This window comes from Tripterygium wilfordii, chromosome 18, assembly GCF_013401445.1.
Source record: "Tripterygium wilfordii isolate XIE 37 chromosome 18, ASM1340144v1, whole genome shotgun sequence".
Lineage (NCBI taxonomy): Eukaryota > Viridiplantae > Streptophyta > Magnoliopsida > Celastrales > Celastraceae > Tripterygium > Tripterygium wilfordii.
Genome location: NC_052249.1, coordinates 1,586,317 through 1,602,744, shown reverse-complemented (window position 1 = coordinate 1,602,744; position 16,428 = coordinate 1,586,317). Strand labels below are relative to the sequence as shown.

Here is a 16,428-nt window from a genome sequence, read left to right as displayed (position 1 = left end):
GTCGATCATTAAAAACATCCCATGTAACTTCTTCTCCACAAACATCACCATCTTTTAAGATATTAATTGAGTTTATATCATTGAGAGAACTACGGGCCTCAACCTTTCCTTGCACAATAAAGACCATATTATTAACTGTGTTTCCCTCTTGCACAATGCATTCACCTTTTTTGAATAGCCATAGCTCAATATAATCAGACAAATCACCCAACTCATTTTGATCAATGCCTTTACCTTTCACATACGAGAACAAGAATTGATAAGTTTGATATCGCGTCAGGAAAGATATTTACAAAACTCTTTATAGTGTGCATAAGCAATGCTAAAGAAGAAAACTAACCTTCTTAAGTAAATCAAAGCAAAGTTCATGTTTTACGCTCCTTTTGAGGTGGCTAGGAAGGTGACAGACAAAATCTCTCACTTTATTGGGTGGGAGAACAAGGGCACAAACTCTCGTGAGGGCTGTAGTAGTTATAGTTGACTCCCAGAGATCATATGAGCATCGATCATTAAAAACATCCCATGTAACTTCTTGTCCACAAACGTCACCATCTTTTAAGGCATTGAATGAGTTTATATCACTGAGAGAACTATGGGCCTTTAGCTTTCCTTGCACGATAAAGACCATGTTATTAACTGTGTTTCCCTCCTGCATAATGTGTTCACCTTCTTTGAATAGCCGTAGCTCAATAGACTCAGACAAATCATCCAGCTCATTTTGATCAATGCTTGTAAACGCCTTTACCTTTCACATTCAAGAACAAAAATCGATAAGTGCAATATTTCGTCAGGAAGGTTATTTACAAGAGGCTTTATAGTGTGCATAAGCAATGCTAAAGAAGGAAACTAACCTTCTTAAGTAAATCAAAACAAAGTTCATGTCTTATGCTTCTTTTGAGGTGGCTAGGAAGGCGATGGAGAAAAAAATCTCTCACTTCATTGACTGGGAGAACAAGAGCATAAACTCTCGTGGTGGCTTTTGTAGTCATAGTTGACCCCAAGAGATCATATAACCACTGACCATTAAAAACATTCCATATAACTTCTTCTGCACAAACGTCACCATCTTTTAGGACATTAATCGAGTTTATATCACTGAGGGAACTATGGACCTTTAGCTTTCCTTGCACGATAAAGGCCAAGTTAGTAATTGTGTATCCCTCCTGCACAATGTATTCACCTTCTTTGAGTAGTTGCAGCTCAATAGACTCAGACAATTCATCCAGCTCATTTTGACCAATGTCTTTAAATGCCTTTACCTTTCTCATTCAAGAACAAGAATCGATAAAGTGTGATATCTCGTTAGGAAAGATATTTACAAGAGGCTTTATGTGTGCATAAGCAATGCTAAAGAATAAAACTAACCTTCGTAAGTAAATCAAAGCAAAGTTCATGTCTTACGATCCTTTTGAGTTGGCTGGGAAGATGACGGAGAAAATCTCTCACTTCATTGGCTGGGAGAACAAGGGCATAAACTCTCGTGACGGCTTTAGTAGTCATAGTCGACCACCAGAGATCATTTGACAACCGATCATAAAAAAAGTTCCAAGTAACTTCTTCTCCATAAACGTCACCATCTTTTAAGAAATTAGTTGAGTTTACATCACTGAGAGAACTAACGGCCTCTAGCTTTCCTTGTACGATAAAGACCATGTTATTAACTATGTCTCCCTTCTGCACAATGTATTCACCTTCATAGAATAGCCGCAACTCAATATACTTTAACAGATCATCCAGCTTATTTTGACCGATGCCTTTAAACGCCTTTACCTTTCACATTCAAAAACAAGAATCAATAAGTGTGATATCTCGTCAGGAAAGAAATTTGAGCTTACCAAAATAGACTAAATATCTTTGGGGATAACAATTGAACATAGACAAATCAAGTTTTCACTAACCATACAAGGAGAAGGAACCAGAAACAACCTTGTTCAATGGTTCCAAGCCGAGTGCGCGCACTACGCTCCTCTTGAGGTCAGTGGGAAGCTCAAGTAAAATAATACCTGGATCGGTGGTATTGTTTTCCCAATAATATTTAAGGTATTCTTTAATTTGTTGTTTGAGATTCACAGGGAGCTTTTCGAATGGCGGCCAATTCACTATGCTCTCTATAGCTTTCAATCTCGTTTTTTCTTCCTCCTTTTTTTGAGACTCCATAAATGTCGTCTGTTTCAAAAGTATAGTTCATAATAATTATCCATCAAATTCAATTCAACCTAAGCCACGTAACAAATGCATTGATCAATTTTTTATAATGAAGATATCCAACCGCAATAGGGAGATCTATATATATTGTCTGCCAAGGCATCACAGTTAAAAACAATGAAAATCCTATATATATATATATATATATATATAGAGTTTTTCTCCTATGTGGACCACATTTGTGGACCAAATTTGTGGACCACAGCCAACCATTGGATCTCTTTGACCCATCCTTCTAATACCACCATTGGATCTCTTTGACCCATCCTTCTAAAGCCATATTATTCACCCAACATCATTTTTCTCCTGAGCAAGATTCTTCATAATCAACAAAAAAATATCTTGAGTGATCTTCATAATCACCAAAAAAAAAAAAACATTTGCTTACAAATTTAATCATTGCTTCACTACTTCATAATACAAAAAAAGTTCAACACCATTTGATCACATATTTCACTAGCAGTAAACTACTTCTTCATAATACAAAACAAAGTCATAACAGCTAATGTTCTAATGGTGTGTATAGGCTATGTAAGCACCACCATTTTGTAACAATATTGATCATCAAAATGTCAACGTAATTTCCTGTATTTTCTTCGAAATCCATAATTATTTTCCTCAATTCCTGCAACCATAAAATTAAATATATGAACGTTTCACCATTGAACAAAAACATCAAATATATCAACAACTCAAGTAGACTCACGTAGAATTGGCATAAGGACAATTCCTTTTGTCATGTTCTTGCCCCTCTAACCCGCAACCATTACAACGCCGCTTGCTCTTGTTCTTTGTAGCAATCTCTTTACCTCCCTTAAGCCTTTTTCCACAACCTTTTGCTCTAACCTTTGCAGGTTCATTGTAAACTCGTTTCGATACATCAATAGGTGCAGAAGATTGTCCACTATCACTTAGTGTCATAGTCTTTAATTCGTAACGAATGGACTCCAACATTTCTGATGCGAATTTATATGTCTCCGCATTTACCAATCCTTCATCAACAACACTCGAAGCAAGCCTGCGCAATTCATTGTGTTGCATAACAACACTATGGTGAACATCGCCATCACCTACACAACTTCCCAAAGAAGATGATGCAATGCATTTTGCAGATTTCGTCCATCTACGCAGTACATAAATATCAGGTAATGGATTATAAAGTTGCATTTTGGGGAAAGCTGCAAATATATGTCGACAAAGAATTCCATAGGATTCAAATTTTCTACAACTACAAGTCATACGATTAAGTGACTTGTTCTCAATAACCGTTCTCATCCTAGTTTGACTCCTATCAACACGTTTCACATGGTATGTGCACATATACTCCGTCTCATTTTCAACAGTTGCCATATAGACCTGACTTTGGCAAAACTCTTCCTGGACTTTGTAAAAAAGGTTGTGTGTGTATAACTCAGCCATTGACTTCTCCAAACACCACATACTTTTCATAATTGGTTGTTCATTAATATCCTTGTGATCAAGACACAACTCTTGGTGTCGTTGATGCTTTAGCGCCCTAGAAAACCTTACCACAAAATCCATCAGAGTATTTTTTTTTGAAACATAGTAAATATAAGTTTGACAATGAACAGATATAAATACCTGCAGAGAAAGTATTATCAACGTAAGCAGGAATCCACTTGAAACGAATTTCATACAAGTTTCTTAACCATTCGTTTGATGACAACCCACTTTGCTCCAATAACTCAGCCCACTCTGTTTCAAATTCTTCTGGAGTCTCTGATCTCCAAATGCATTGTTGAAACTGTGTATAGTGGTCTCGCATTTTCACTGCATCAAGCTTCTCTGAAAATTTCATCAAAATATGCCACATACAATATCTATGAACAGTGTTTGGAAATAATTCAGCTATAGCTTTGGTCATCGCAGGATCTTGGTCGGTGATAATCATTTTGGGAGGACCAATTGGCATAGATAACAACAACTGCTGCAACAACCATGAGAAAGACTCGGTTGTTTCATCACTTAAGAAAGCAGATGCAAAAAGGGTCGTTTGTCCATGATGATTTACACCAACCAATGGTGCAAAAATCATACCATAACGGTTTGTATTATACGTAGTATCAAACACAACTACATCACCAAAAGCATGGTACGACTTCCTGCATTCCATGTCTGCCCAAAAGCAATGAGTGATCTTCCTTTCTGTGTCCATCTCAATTTGAAAATAGAATTCTGGATTCTTTTCCTTCTCAGATTGAAAATACTCATATAACATCTGACCATCATGTCCAGCATACATTTTCATTTCATCCCGACGAGCATTGTAGAAATCTTTTTCTATGCAACCAATATTCTCTATACCCCCTGCCTCTAAATCCAAAATACCAATCTGTTGCCAAATAGGCACATTTGCCGCAGAAAGTTGTTGTGACAAAGATTTTTTGGCAGCAGACATGACACGGTGAGACCTTAGTAAATGAACTTTCCTTGGTGTAGTAAGCACATGATTATGTGCCTCATGAAATATAGAAACTTTGAAACTCTCTTTAGAAGATGACCTTAAAACTGCCATCTTAGCCTTACACCCTTCCCTAGTTATCCCACGTTTCCTATTACGCTCAATATTTAATTCCACCGACTCTCGAACCCCCTGTTTATGGCAAACATATTCTCTTCTAATTATCTCATGACTTCTATTTTTTTTAAAACTTGACATTCGAATACTAAAACCAGCCTCTCTAGCATAGTCATTGTAAAAGGTATGAGCTTCCTCAATTGATTCAAATTCTTGATCAAGTTTTGGAATTTTTTCAACCCTTACTTGGGGAATGTAATTCAAATCATTGGAAGAAGAAGAACGGAAATTCATCTCCTGTTTCAAACACATATAATTATTAGACCAAAAAAATTGTTCACCTCTGCTCATCTTAAATTCACCATTAATCAGATTACAAAAAAATTTAATTTTTGGAAGAAGAGTTGAAGAATTAAAACCTCAAACTCTATCTCTGTTTGTCCTATCTCCATTTCTGTCTCTGCTTGTTCCATATCTGACAAATCATCCATTTCCTTTGTGGTTTATATTTCAAGGCCTGCAATGCGATAGAACAAAAAATAAAAAAAAAATCGAACAAAAAATAAAAAAAATTTAGGGCCCTTGTCATGATGATGCAAGAATGCTTCTTACCCTAGATAAGAAAAACTCACGCGCGTATCTTTGAGGGTGAAGCTCTTCTTCGCAGGACGAACAGATGTGGGCTCCTGGATGAAAGTCAAACAAGCTTGATTATGTATTGGCCCTTACTATTGAGAGCTTCCTTGAGCGCCGCCTTCAAACACTTGTGTACCAGGGATGATTAATATGAGAAGCCGAAGCAGAAATCCCACATACATGTACCAGGGATGAAGTGTCTGTTGTCGAAGGAGACTCGCGATCTAGAATTAGAACGAAGGATGGGTCAAAGAGATCCAATGGTGGTATTACAAGGATGGGTCAAAGAGATCCAATGGCTGGCTGTGGTCCACAAATTTGGTCCACAAATGTGGTCCACATGGGAGAAAAACTATATATATATATATATATATATATATATATATATATATATATATATATATTATGAAGGCATTCAAGGTAATTTGGCGTACGTACATCCTTTGCATATATGGAACGCCTAAATCATATGAGAACAAGGTAATCGTTAAATTTAGTACCAACCTGCAGGTTTCCAAAGAGAAGTAAAAACAAAAGCATGCCCAAGATGCTCGTGGAAATTGCAAGTAAGTTTTCCCAGATATAGGTGCTTGTTTTGAGGTTTTGACCAAAGCCACTGCAAAAGGTGCATGGGACCAGTTTATTAAATTAAACCAAGATTAAAAGCTTTAATTTCCAAGAGACAGCAAGAGGGAATAAGGGTCATATATATGGTGTCGTGTGGTAGAGTAATTAAATAAAACAAAAGGTTATGTTGTGTGCAAACCAAAGATTTTGTAGACTCCATTGGAAACAGTATAGCAACTTCTTTGGAAAATCTGTCATTTCCACAACACGAGACTGAAGAGCATCACTAAATATTCCAAAGTCAAAGAAAGCAGTCTTTTGTGTATCCATGAGGCAAAAATCTTTCAGAGAGGTGTGGCCTCCAACAGTTTCCTTGCAGTAAAAGGAGCTGACACACCCAGCATGAGTTTCACAGGCTTTGATCCAGCATTGCACTAATCGCTCAACGGAGAGGATGTACCAGAAGGCTCCAACAACCTATAAGCAGAAAGCAGTCAGTTTCTTGGTGATCAGCATGAGCACAGAAGTTCGATCAATTTATCAAAGCAGCAAAAAGGTGCAGGAAAGAACTGCAACGAGGCTAAGCTAAAAAATCCAAAGTTTGATAAAACTAAATCAATTGTCAATGAAAACATTTTAATGGGGGAGAATTTAGAGTATTGGGAACAATGTTGATAAAAGAATTAAATTACAATTCCTTATTGACTTGCAGAAAGAAAATAAAATCATTGAACTGATGATCGATGGTTATACAACTTACATCAATGCCTAGCATGTAGATAAATGGACTGAACTTGACTCTTGCCTTTGCAGGTTCTCCAAAAGTGCCTGAAGTAATGAAAAGGTATGCACGAAAAGACCTAGGTACAAATTGGCAAAGGACAACAGATCTCAACAAGTAGATCGCATTCAAAAACCCGGAGCCTTTCGTTGCTGGGATGATCAATATAACCACCTAAACAATCCCATGTCGTTTCAAATCAAATTATGCGGAAATCCAAACATAAGCCTAGCTGAATTAATAGCACATATATTTGTGGGATAGGGGTGCATGTTCTTCAGATCCAATTGTTAGTAAAACAGATGGAAAGGACATAATTAGCAGAATCAAGAATATCCCTTACTTGTGGTAGAGGAAGAACAGCTAGAAAGTCAATTAGGAACAAATATTTCGGTAATCTTTTGTGCTGATCTTTACGTTGATTTTTTCTAGAACGCGCCATCAAGAAATGTTTATGAAGTTGAGAAAAGATGTAAATCACATAAAAGGAATCGATGAGTGAACGAAAAACTATAACTACAGTCCCCAGCTTTTTGTCCAAGCGAACACACTTCTGGTGGTCATTGATCACAGGGATAAAGAAGAAGAGAGGATCCAGTAATGAGACCTCAATAGCTAATAACACTATAAGTATCTTGACGAACTTCACTCTCCTGAAAAACCTTCTTATATTTTGCTCAAACACTTCCTCCTCATCTAATTCTCCCTGCCAAATTTCTATGATTCTTCCATCCTCTTTATAGCTTGTGTAGGACCTGAGCGAATCACAGACGGTATCATGTCATATTCATAATGCTTTTTCATAATATGCATCACAAAATTTCGAAGTCAAACAACTGATGAATGAGTAAAGGATTAGAGAGCTCCTCGAAATTTATACCCACAAAATTACAAAGTATTTATTAATTATTATTTACGTAGACATGAATTGGGTCAGTACTAGAGTTTTCACTGTAGTCTACATTTATAAATAGATCGACAATATAAGAAAAGGGTGAGCGCAAGGTGATGCTATCAGAGCTTTATTTGATGGTAATTCCTGTTTGAAAATATGTTACAACATCACTACATCAACACATATAGAGCAATATTATATATATATATATATATATCCACGCTGTAATGTGATGTAATATTATGTGTACAATTAATTGTGCACTGAAACTAACCCCATCGAACTGAACTCCAAGCAAGTTGACAGGCAATCGACCAAGAAAAGCTTGCAACTTTGAGAATAACTGAAGTGAGAAAGTCTTAAGAGTTATATAGCAAATACCAAGGGAGATGCCACTCATACCAAGCAAGGAACCTTGTTCTTTCCTCTCAAGGATAACTATTCTGCTTCCTTTCTTTCCTGTTGGGGATTCTGCTCTGCTTTGGGAAGTTCCCATGGCTGCGTGAGAGAGGAAAAAGACAAATGGCTCCTTTTTGCTGGGCCATGGACATTTATCTAAATAAAGTTATTATAAACCCAAATTATTTAAGCATATTTATTTGTCAACATAACTATAGTTGCATGCCCACGCTTTACGCGTATTGTTATCGTATATTTTATTAACCATATGTATGAATTAAAATATTATAATCCTAGATTTTATTATTCAATTTAATATTAGATTAATATAATAAATATAATTTTATTATAATTAATTTTATTAATAAATATTATGTGTGTATCAAAAAAGTTATAAAATCAAGTATCTAAAAGGAGTGCAAACCATTCAAACACATTTCAAAATTAAGAACTCTTTTCCTACCAGAACATCTCACAAAATAATATTACATTGTAATAACGTTGTCCAAAATACTTACCTGCCTGCTAGAACATTTATAAGCATATCTGCAATCAATATTTGATTTGAGTGAATTTCTGTGATGATTACAGCGCATGAGCTTTGAGTATGTAAAGGTGTTCACGATGAACTAACTAAGCCATCACAACATATTTTACAGTAACGAGATAAATATATAGGACACCTTAAGTTTGCACTGATCTCGCTTATGTTACAATTTTGTTTGAAAATAATGTTCTTTTAAAAGAAAACCCAACCTCTGCTAGTATCAAATCATGGAGAAAATATCTATATATGATGCTTGGAATCTTTGTTGTTTAAGGCAGACATCTAATAATTTATTTCTTTGATCTTACTTTATCTCCTTTCCTTCCCTAAGAAACTATGGAGAATTTGATGTCTTTAATCATGAAAGCAAAAGATTTATCCTCTCAAATTCTTCCAAAGAAGCAAGGATTAGGACGAATTGCGCCTTTTGCAGAAATATAGTGTTGCCCTAAACAATCTCTATTTTATTTTGGAATCATGAATCTCTCTCTTTGCCTTTTGTTTTATTTGAGTTTTGCAATTCTTTTTTCTAGATCTACATTTCTGGACAAATATAATTGTTGAATATTTAGATGTATTATTAATATGTTATAGGTATTGTGGAAGAAAAAAGAAAGATTTTTTTTCTTGAAATCTTGATTCTTGTTCGTTTTAATGGGGAATGACTCATTTTTTAGGTTAAGAACAGTGGAACTCTGTAGTGAATAAAAAATCCTATGAAATCATCATATTGTGGGCGAAAATCATAGATCTTTGTAGAAAATTTGATCAACAGTTAAATTTCTTGTTTGAGTGATCATATGTACTCCGTTTGCTATGAAATTTTATATGAACATTTTTACATGTTTAATCTGATTTATCATGAATGAAACTTAAGGAAATGTCATTGTTTTGATTGAAAATCTCACTGATTTAAATAATTTCACTGTATATTACTTGTTTAAATGATCATATGTATTCTGTTTATTATGAAATTTCCTATAAACATTCTTACATACTTAATAAGATTTATCATGATTGAAACTTAAAAAAAAATTATTGTTATGATTGAAAACCCCACTGATTTAAAGTAATTTCACTGTTGAATAAAATCTAATATCTATATCTTGAGAAAAACTCAGACATTAAGTTCGCAGTGATCTGGTTTATGTTACAACTCTGTTTGAAAAGAAAATTATTTTAAAAAAAAAACCCACCCTCGATTAGTAACAAAATCACAGAACAAATATCATTGACGATAAAAATATTTGTTGTTTGAGGAAGACATCTAATTAGTTCATTTCTTAGCTTTGCACATGATATGCTTCTTGCATTCTTAGCCTGATACTTGGATTGATGAAGTTGGAGATTCTTGTATGTTCTGAGACTCTGAGTGGATCCAAATTTGGGTAAAACAAATGAATTGTTTTTACTTAAATCTCTACAGTAGATGATATTAGATGATATCTGACGGTTGTGCCAACAAGTCTGTATATTTAAACCTGAAACTTAAACCCGTATGTGAGAAAACAAAACCCAAATATAAAAGGTATGCATATGATTAGATGTGAACACTAAGGTTGAGATATGTATATATATAAACATACAATATCTGAAAATGAAATATATATATATATATATATATATATATATATATATACAGAAATTCTCCTATGTGAATCAAAAGGTGTGGACCAAGTTTGTGGACCAAAATCCAATAGTTGTAATCAATCACAACATAAGTGGGGGTCACACATTTATTATGGGACCCACCACATCTATGGTTGGAACAAGTCCACATTTTTAATCACATAGGAGAATTTCTATATATATATATATATATATATATATATGAGTAGTTTTCAGATGAGGACTCCCTCAAATATAGGTGGTTGAGATTAAAAATAATACATGTATATTACTAAAATACCCTCATCTCTAACTTCGTTCTCAACTCCCATCAACAAAATAACAACCGTCCGTTTTCCTCGATTGCCGCATCTCCATCACGCCCACACTAAGACCTAGCCGCATCTCCCCATTGTCGTCGTCCCTGCACAGCCGCTACCACACAAATCACCGTCTTTTGATCGATACAAATAGACAGAACTGGGTGTTTTAGGCTTTCATTTTGCTCATCGATTTCCGCGTCCATCACGCCCACACTGTGCCTTTGGTTGTATACAAAGTTACAAACTGTTGCCAGAACAATGCTCCTGCCTTGAAATTAGACTCACCTTGGCTGCTGGATTGCTGGTTTTGAACTTCTTGGCCATGGCTTCTCACCCAAAATAAGGCCTATCTCTGAATCAACCATGACTAGTACATAAAACCCATCAACAGGTTCAAGCTCTGTGCCATATTTAACATTGGAGAGATCCCAGAAGACTTTGATCTTCGAATAAGTATCAGATTCGATCATTTTGATTACTTTCTTCTTCCTGAGGGAATTTTAGTAATGTATTACTTTTAATCTTAACCATTGAATGAATCCAATTGTTGAGGTTAAGAGTTCTCACATAAGTTATATGAGGGATCTGCTCTATATGTAGATATAAGTAACATGATATACAAATATGTAAAGATGAGGGCTTCTCAGGTGCGAGATCCCACATTTTATTTAAAGTGCAGGATCCATCTAACACCATTCACTCGGGGACTCCATCACATGTGGAGGCCACACTTACATATAATGAATGGTATTAGATGGATCCCTCATTTTAAATAAAGTAGGGATCCCTCACTTGAGAATTTTTTATGTAAAGATACAACCAGCTAAAAAAATGAAAAATAAAGATACAATTGTAAATAATTGTAATCAGTCAATGTTTTCCATAAGTTTGTCTATCTGATTTTTGGCTTGTATGACCCATTTGCTGAAAATGGGAACGTGAATGAGACAGTGTCCCACATCCGCGGCTGGGAGAACAATGGCTCGAACTCTCGTGAGGGTTTTAACGGTCACAGTTGACAAGGGGTGCCTCTCACGTTTAAGAAATGCATGTACGAGTTTTTCCCCACAGAGGTTACTGACTTCATTTGAGTCTATTATTTCACCGCGAGAACTACGAGCCTCTAGCTTTCCTTGCACCATCAAGACCACGCGATAAATTTCGGTCCCCGCTTTTATAATATCATCACCTTCTTCAAATAGCTGTAGCTTGATAGCATCAGAGAGAACATTCAGCTCCTCTCTACCCATGGATTTAAACCCCATTACCTTTCATATTCAAAAACAAAAATCAGTAAGTACTGCAATGGTAATAGGAATCCGATTGCAATACAATGTTTAATATCCATTTAAGTGCGATATCTCGTCAGGAAAGAAATTTAAAAGAGGCAAATCAAGTTTTCAGTACCTTTTTTTCCCCCAATTCGTAGCTAGCAGGCTTTATAGTGTGCATATATATATAAGCAATGCAAAAAAGAACAATACTAACCTTGTTAAGTAAATAAAAGCCAAATTCATGCCTTGCGCTCCTTTTGACGTCGTGGTGAAGGTGACGGAGAAAATCTCTCACTTTATCAGCTGGGAGAACAAGGGCATAAACTCTAGTGAGAGCTTTAATAGTCATAGTTGATACCCAAGGCTCAAATGACACCTCATCATTAAAAACATCCCATGTAACTTCTTCTCCACAGTGGTCACCATCTTTAAGGACCTTAATTGAGTTTTCTTCATTGAGAGAACTACGGGCCTCTAGCTTTCCTTCCACGATAAAGACCATGTTATCAATTGTGTTTCCCCGCTGCACAATGTCTTCACCTTCATCAAATAGCTTCAGCTCAATAGACTTATACAGATCATCCTTGAAATTTTCACCAATGCCTTTAAACGCCTTTACCTTTCACATTCAAGAACAAGAATTAGTGAGTGCAATATCTCATCAAGGAAAAAATTTGAGCTGACCACAACAGAACAATATCTTTAGGGATAACAATTGAACGTAGGCAAATCAAGTTTTCACCAACCATACGAGGAGAAGGAATCAGAAACAACGTACATTCTTCAATGAGTTTACGCTGAATGCGCGCTCTATTCTCCTCTTGAGTTTAGGGGGAAGTTCAAGTAGAATAAGACCTGCATCAGTGGTATTCTTTTCCCAATTATATTTAAGGTATTTTGTGATATCCTGTTTGAGATTCTCAGCGAGGTTTTTGAGAGGCGGCCATTTCTCTATGCTTTCTATAGCTTTCCATCTATTTCTTGCTTGCTCCATCTTTCTTCGAGAATCCATAAATGTCTGTTTCAAAAGTATAGTTCATAATAATTATCCATCAAATTCAATTCAACCAAAGCCACCTAACAAATGCATTGATCAGTTTTTTATAATGAAGAGATCCAATCGTAATAGAGAGACCTATACATATTGTCTGCTAGAGGCGTCACAGTTAAAAACAATGAAAATCGATTTCATTTGGCCTCTCCTTAAACTATATGAACAGTAATCAATGCAAAAAAGAACATCACTTTGCTTATACAATAATAAAATAAACGAGCTTAAATGATTTGGCACTTAAATGTTTGACCTGTGTTTTGTAATACCCAAGTTCAAGTTTTACATATGTGAACCTCTAATAATAAAACAAACGAGCTTGGCCAGACAGGTTTCATGAGCTAGGTCGATTGCACGGATGGACCGCAGGTTGACAAGATTAGATTGCATAAAATGGTCGGCATTAGAACCGGCCTGGATATACTGAAAAATTATAGTTGAACCGGCCTGTCGGACCGGCCAGGCCGTTTCTGATAACACTACATAGTACACCTAAATCATATGAGAACAAGGTAATAATTAAAGTTAGTACCAACCTGCAGGTTTCCGATGAGAAGTAAAAACAAAAGCATGCCCAAGATGCTCATAAAAATTGCAAATAAGCTTTCCCAGATATAGGTGCTTGTTTTCAGGTTTTGACCAAAGCCACTGCAAAAGGTGCACGGACCAGTTTATAAAATTAGCTCAAACTAAGAAACTTAAAACCAATATTAATGCTTTCCAAGAGAGAGCAATAGAGTCATATTGTGTGGTAAGAGTAACTAAATAAAATAAATTTATGATCTCCTAAGTTGTAAGAATAAGGGTCAAATATATATAAATAGTGCAAACCTAAGATTTTGCAGACTCCATGAGAAACAGTACAAAAACTTCTTTGGAAAATATGTCATTTCCACAACACGAGACTGAAGAGCATCACTAAATATTCCAAAGTCAAAGAAAGCATTCTTTTGTGTATCCATGGGGCAAAAATCTTTCAGAGAGGTGTGGTCGCTAATATTGTCCTTGCAGTAAAAGGAGTTGACACACCCAGCATGAGTTTCACAGGCTTTGGTCCAGCATTGCACTAATCGCTGAATGGAGAGAAAGTACCATAAGGCTCCAATAACCTATAAGCAGAAAGCAGTCAGTCTCTAGTTGATCAGAATGAGCACAAAAGTTTGGTCAATTTTATCAAAGCCGCAAGAAGGTGCGGGAAAGAACTGCAATGAGGCAAAGCTTATGACCTCTAAAAGTTCAAATTTTGATGAATAACTAAATCAACTATCAATGAAAACATTCAATGGGGAGAATTTAGAGTTTGGGGGAAAATCATTGAAATGCTGATAATGATAATGCAACTTACATTAATGCCTAGCAAGAAGAAAAGTGGACTGAACTTGAATCTTGCCTCTACCGGTTCTCCAAAAGTGCCTGAAGTAATGAACAGGTATGCCCGAAAACACCTAGGTACAAATTGGCAAAGGACAACAGATCTCAACAAGTACATCGCATTCAAAAACCTGGAGCCCCTCATTGCTGGGATGATCAATATAACCACCTAGACAATCCATATCATATCAACTCAAATTATGCAGAAATCCAGACATAGGCCTGAATAGTACATATATTTGTGGGGATAATTATGTGGTCTTCAAATCCAATTGTTAGTAAAACAGATGGAAAGGACATGATTAGGTGAATCAAGAATCACTTACCTGTGGTAGAGGAAGAACAGCTAGAAAGTCAATTAGGAAAAATTTCCCCAATCTTATGCGCTGATCTTTTCTAGAACGTGGCACCGAGAAATATATATGAAGTTGAGCAATGATGTAAATCACATAGAAGGAATCGATGAGTGAACGAAAGACCATAACTGCAGTCCCCAGCTTTTTGTCCAAGCGAACACACTTCTGCTGGTCATTGATCACGAGAATATAGAAGAAGAGAGGATCTAGTAATGAGACCTCAATGGCTAATAACACTATAAGTATCTTAACCCACTTCACACTCATAAAAAACCTCCTCATGTGTTGATTGAGCACTAGCTTCCAATCTGTTTCTCCCAGCGGATTTTCTCTGCTTTTTCCTCTTTCTACATCTCTTGTGTTGGACCTGAGGGAATCACAGACAGTATCATGTCCAATTCATAATGCTTTCCATAATATGCACCCACAAAATTTCGAGGGCAAACAACTGATGAATGAGTAAAGAATTAGAGAGTTCCTTGAAATTTATACCCACAAAATTAAAAAGTATTTATTAATAATATACATAGACATGAACTGGGTCAGTACTAGAGTTTTCACTGCAGTCTCCATTCATAAATAGACAACAATATAAGAAAAGGGTGAGCGCAAGGTGAAGCTATCAGAGCTTTCTGTGATGGTGATTTCTGTTTGAAAATATGTGCAATTTTGGATAATCTGATACTCCAGCTACAACATCACTACATCAACATATATAGAGCAATATTATGCTTATCGTGACCCTATAGTATGCATACATATACGCTGTAATGCGATGTAATATCATGTGTACAATTAATTGTGCAGTGAAACTAACCCCATCGAACTGAAGCTTCGAGCAAGTTGACAGGCAATCAACCAAGAAAAAGCTTGGAACTTTGAGAATAGCTCAAGTGAGAAAGTCGATCTTAAGAGTTATATAGAAAATTCCAAGGGAGATGTCACTCATACGACCAAGCAAGGAACCATCTTCTTTACTCTTAAGGATAACTATTCTGCTTCCTTTCTTTCCTGTTGGGGATTCTGCCCTGCTTTGGGAAGTTCCCATGGCTGCGTGAGGGAGGAAGAAGGCAAATGGCTCCTTTTTGCTGGGCCATGGACATCTCTATCTGTATAAGGTTATAAACCCAAATTATTTAAGCATATTTATTTGACAATGAGGGCATCTTACAGGATTATATGTATTTAAAAAACATTAAAAATTGACGTCAACCCCCATTTATTTATCAATGACTTGTAATTTGTAAAACATTAAAAAAACATGAACGTCAATCCATTTTATTTTATCAATTACTTTTTCCTTTTCCCCAAAGGAACAAATTTTATATGGGTTTTCTTTTCAAGTTTCAATGTTAGTAGTTAACATTTACTATAGTAAATATTACTTTTCATCACTGAAAATAACATTTAAATAACATTTGTTATCTCAGTAACTCATTGTTCAACGTTTATATTTCGGCCACCGATGTACATAATTGTTTCTCAGTCAATTGGTTGTCCATCTCGACCATCTCAACATATTTAACTGTAACAAGATAAATAGGACGCCACGTCGCATAATTGTATAAAATCTCATACCTATATCTTGAGGAAAATTCAAACCTTAAGTCTGCACTGACATGACTTATGTTACAACTTTGTCTGAAAATAATATTTTTTAAAAAAAAAAAAAAAAACCCACCCTTGCTTAGTAACAAAATCACAGAACAAAAATATATCACTAACGATAGGAATATTTGTTGTTTGAGGCTGGCATCTAATTAGTTCATTTCCTTGATTATACTTGTCACTTGATCTCTTTTCCTTCCTATGAGAAACAATGGAGAATATGATGTCTTTACCCATGAAAGCAAAAAAATTTCTCCTCAAATTCTTC

General features: G+C 35.7%; 3 protein-coding genes across 3 annotated transcripts; all 3 read right to left on the bottom strand.

Moving 5' to 3' along the window:
- Positions 1 to 2,843: 2,843 nt before the first annotated feature.
- On the bottom strand, positions 2,844 to 5,038 carry LOC119984307 (protein FAR1-RELATED SEQUENCE 5-like). The gene is made up of 2 exons (XM_038828175.1): positions 3,808 to 5,038; positions 2,844 to 3,328 (listed from the first exon to the last, which is right to left on the bottom strand). Exons 1-2 carry the CDS (start codon positions 5,036 to 5,038, stop codon positions 3,276 to 3,278), a joined length of 1,284 nt encoding a protein of 427 aa, XP_038684103.1. The 3' UTR covers positions 2,844 to 3,275.
- Positions 5,039 to 5,845: 807 nt separating this feature from the next.
- LOC119984306 lies at positions 5,846 to 10,970 on the bottom strand. The gene is made up of 9 exons (XM_038828174.1): positions 10,786 to 10,970; positions 10,573 to 10,719; positions 8,541 to 8,621; positions 7,898 to 8,159; positions 7,709 to 7,767; positions 7,072 to 7,483; positions 6,708 to 6,902; positions 6,147 to 6,424; positions 5,846 to 5,996 (listed from the first exon to the last, which is right to left on the bottom strand). The coding sequence occupies exons 1-9, from the start codon at positions 10,968 to 10,970 to the stop codon at positions 5,846 to 5,848; spliced, it is 1,770 nt and encodes a 589-aa protein (XP_038684102.1).
- Positions 10,971 to 11,332: 362 nt separating this feature from the next.
- On the bottom strand, positions 11,333 to 15,627 carry LOC119983994 (cyclic nucleotide-gated ion channel 1-like). Its single transcript, XM_038827734.1, has 8 exons — positions 15,370 to 15,627; positions 14,523 to 14,919; positions 14,171 to 14,365; positions 13,657 to 13,934; positions 13,362 to 13,473; positions 12,553 to 12,792; positions 11,989 to 12,393; positions 11,333 to 11,768 (listed from the first exon to the last, which is right to left on the bottom strand). Exons 1-8 carry the CDS (start codon positions 15,372 to 15,374, stop codon positions 11,367 to 11,369), a joined length of 2,034 nt encoding a protein of 677 aa, XP_038683662.1. The 5' UTR covers positions 15,375 to 15,627; the 3' UTR covers positions 11,333 to 11,366.
- Positions 15,628 to 16,428: the final 801 nt, after the last annotated feature.

Excerpts from the sequence above, each read along its gene's own strand:
- LOC119984307 (XM_038828175.1), bottom strand. The coding sequence starts at position 5,038 with ATGAATTTCCGTTCTTCTTCTTCCAATGATTTGAATTACATTCCCCAA. Across the intron at positions 3,329-3,807 it reads TGATAATACTTTCTCTGCAG|ATGGACGAAATCTGCAAAAT; the intron begins GTATTTATATCT and ends TGTACTGCGTAG.
- LOC119984306 (XM_038828174.1), bottom strand. The coding sequence starts at position 10,970 with ATGATCGAATCTGATACTTATTCGAAGATCAAAGTCTTCTGGGATCTC. Across the intron at positions 10,720-10,785 it reads CCAGCAATCCAGCAGCCAAG|GCACAGTGTGGGCGTGATGG; the intron begins GTGAGTCTAATT and ends ATACAACCAAAG. Across the intron at positions 7,768-7,897 it reads TTGGAGTTCAGTTCGATGGG|GAATTACCATCAAATAAAGC; the intron begins GTTAGTTTCAGT and ends ATTTTCAAACAG.
- LOC119983994 (XM_038827734.1), bottom strand. Across the intron at positions 14,366-14,522 it reads CTGTTCTTCCTCTACCACAG|GTGGTTATATTGATCATCCC; the intron begins GTAAGTGATTCT and ends TGGATTGTCTAG. Across the intron at positions 13,474-13,656 it reads TGGAGTCTGCAAAATCTTAG|TGGCTTTGGTCAAAACCTGA; the intron begins GTTTGCACTATT and ends CACCTTTTGCAG.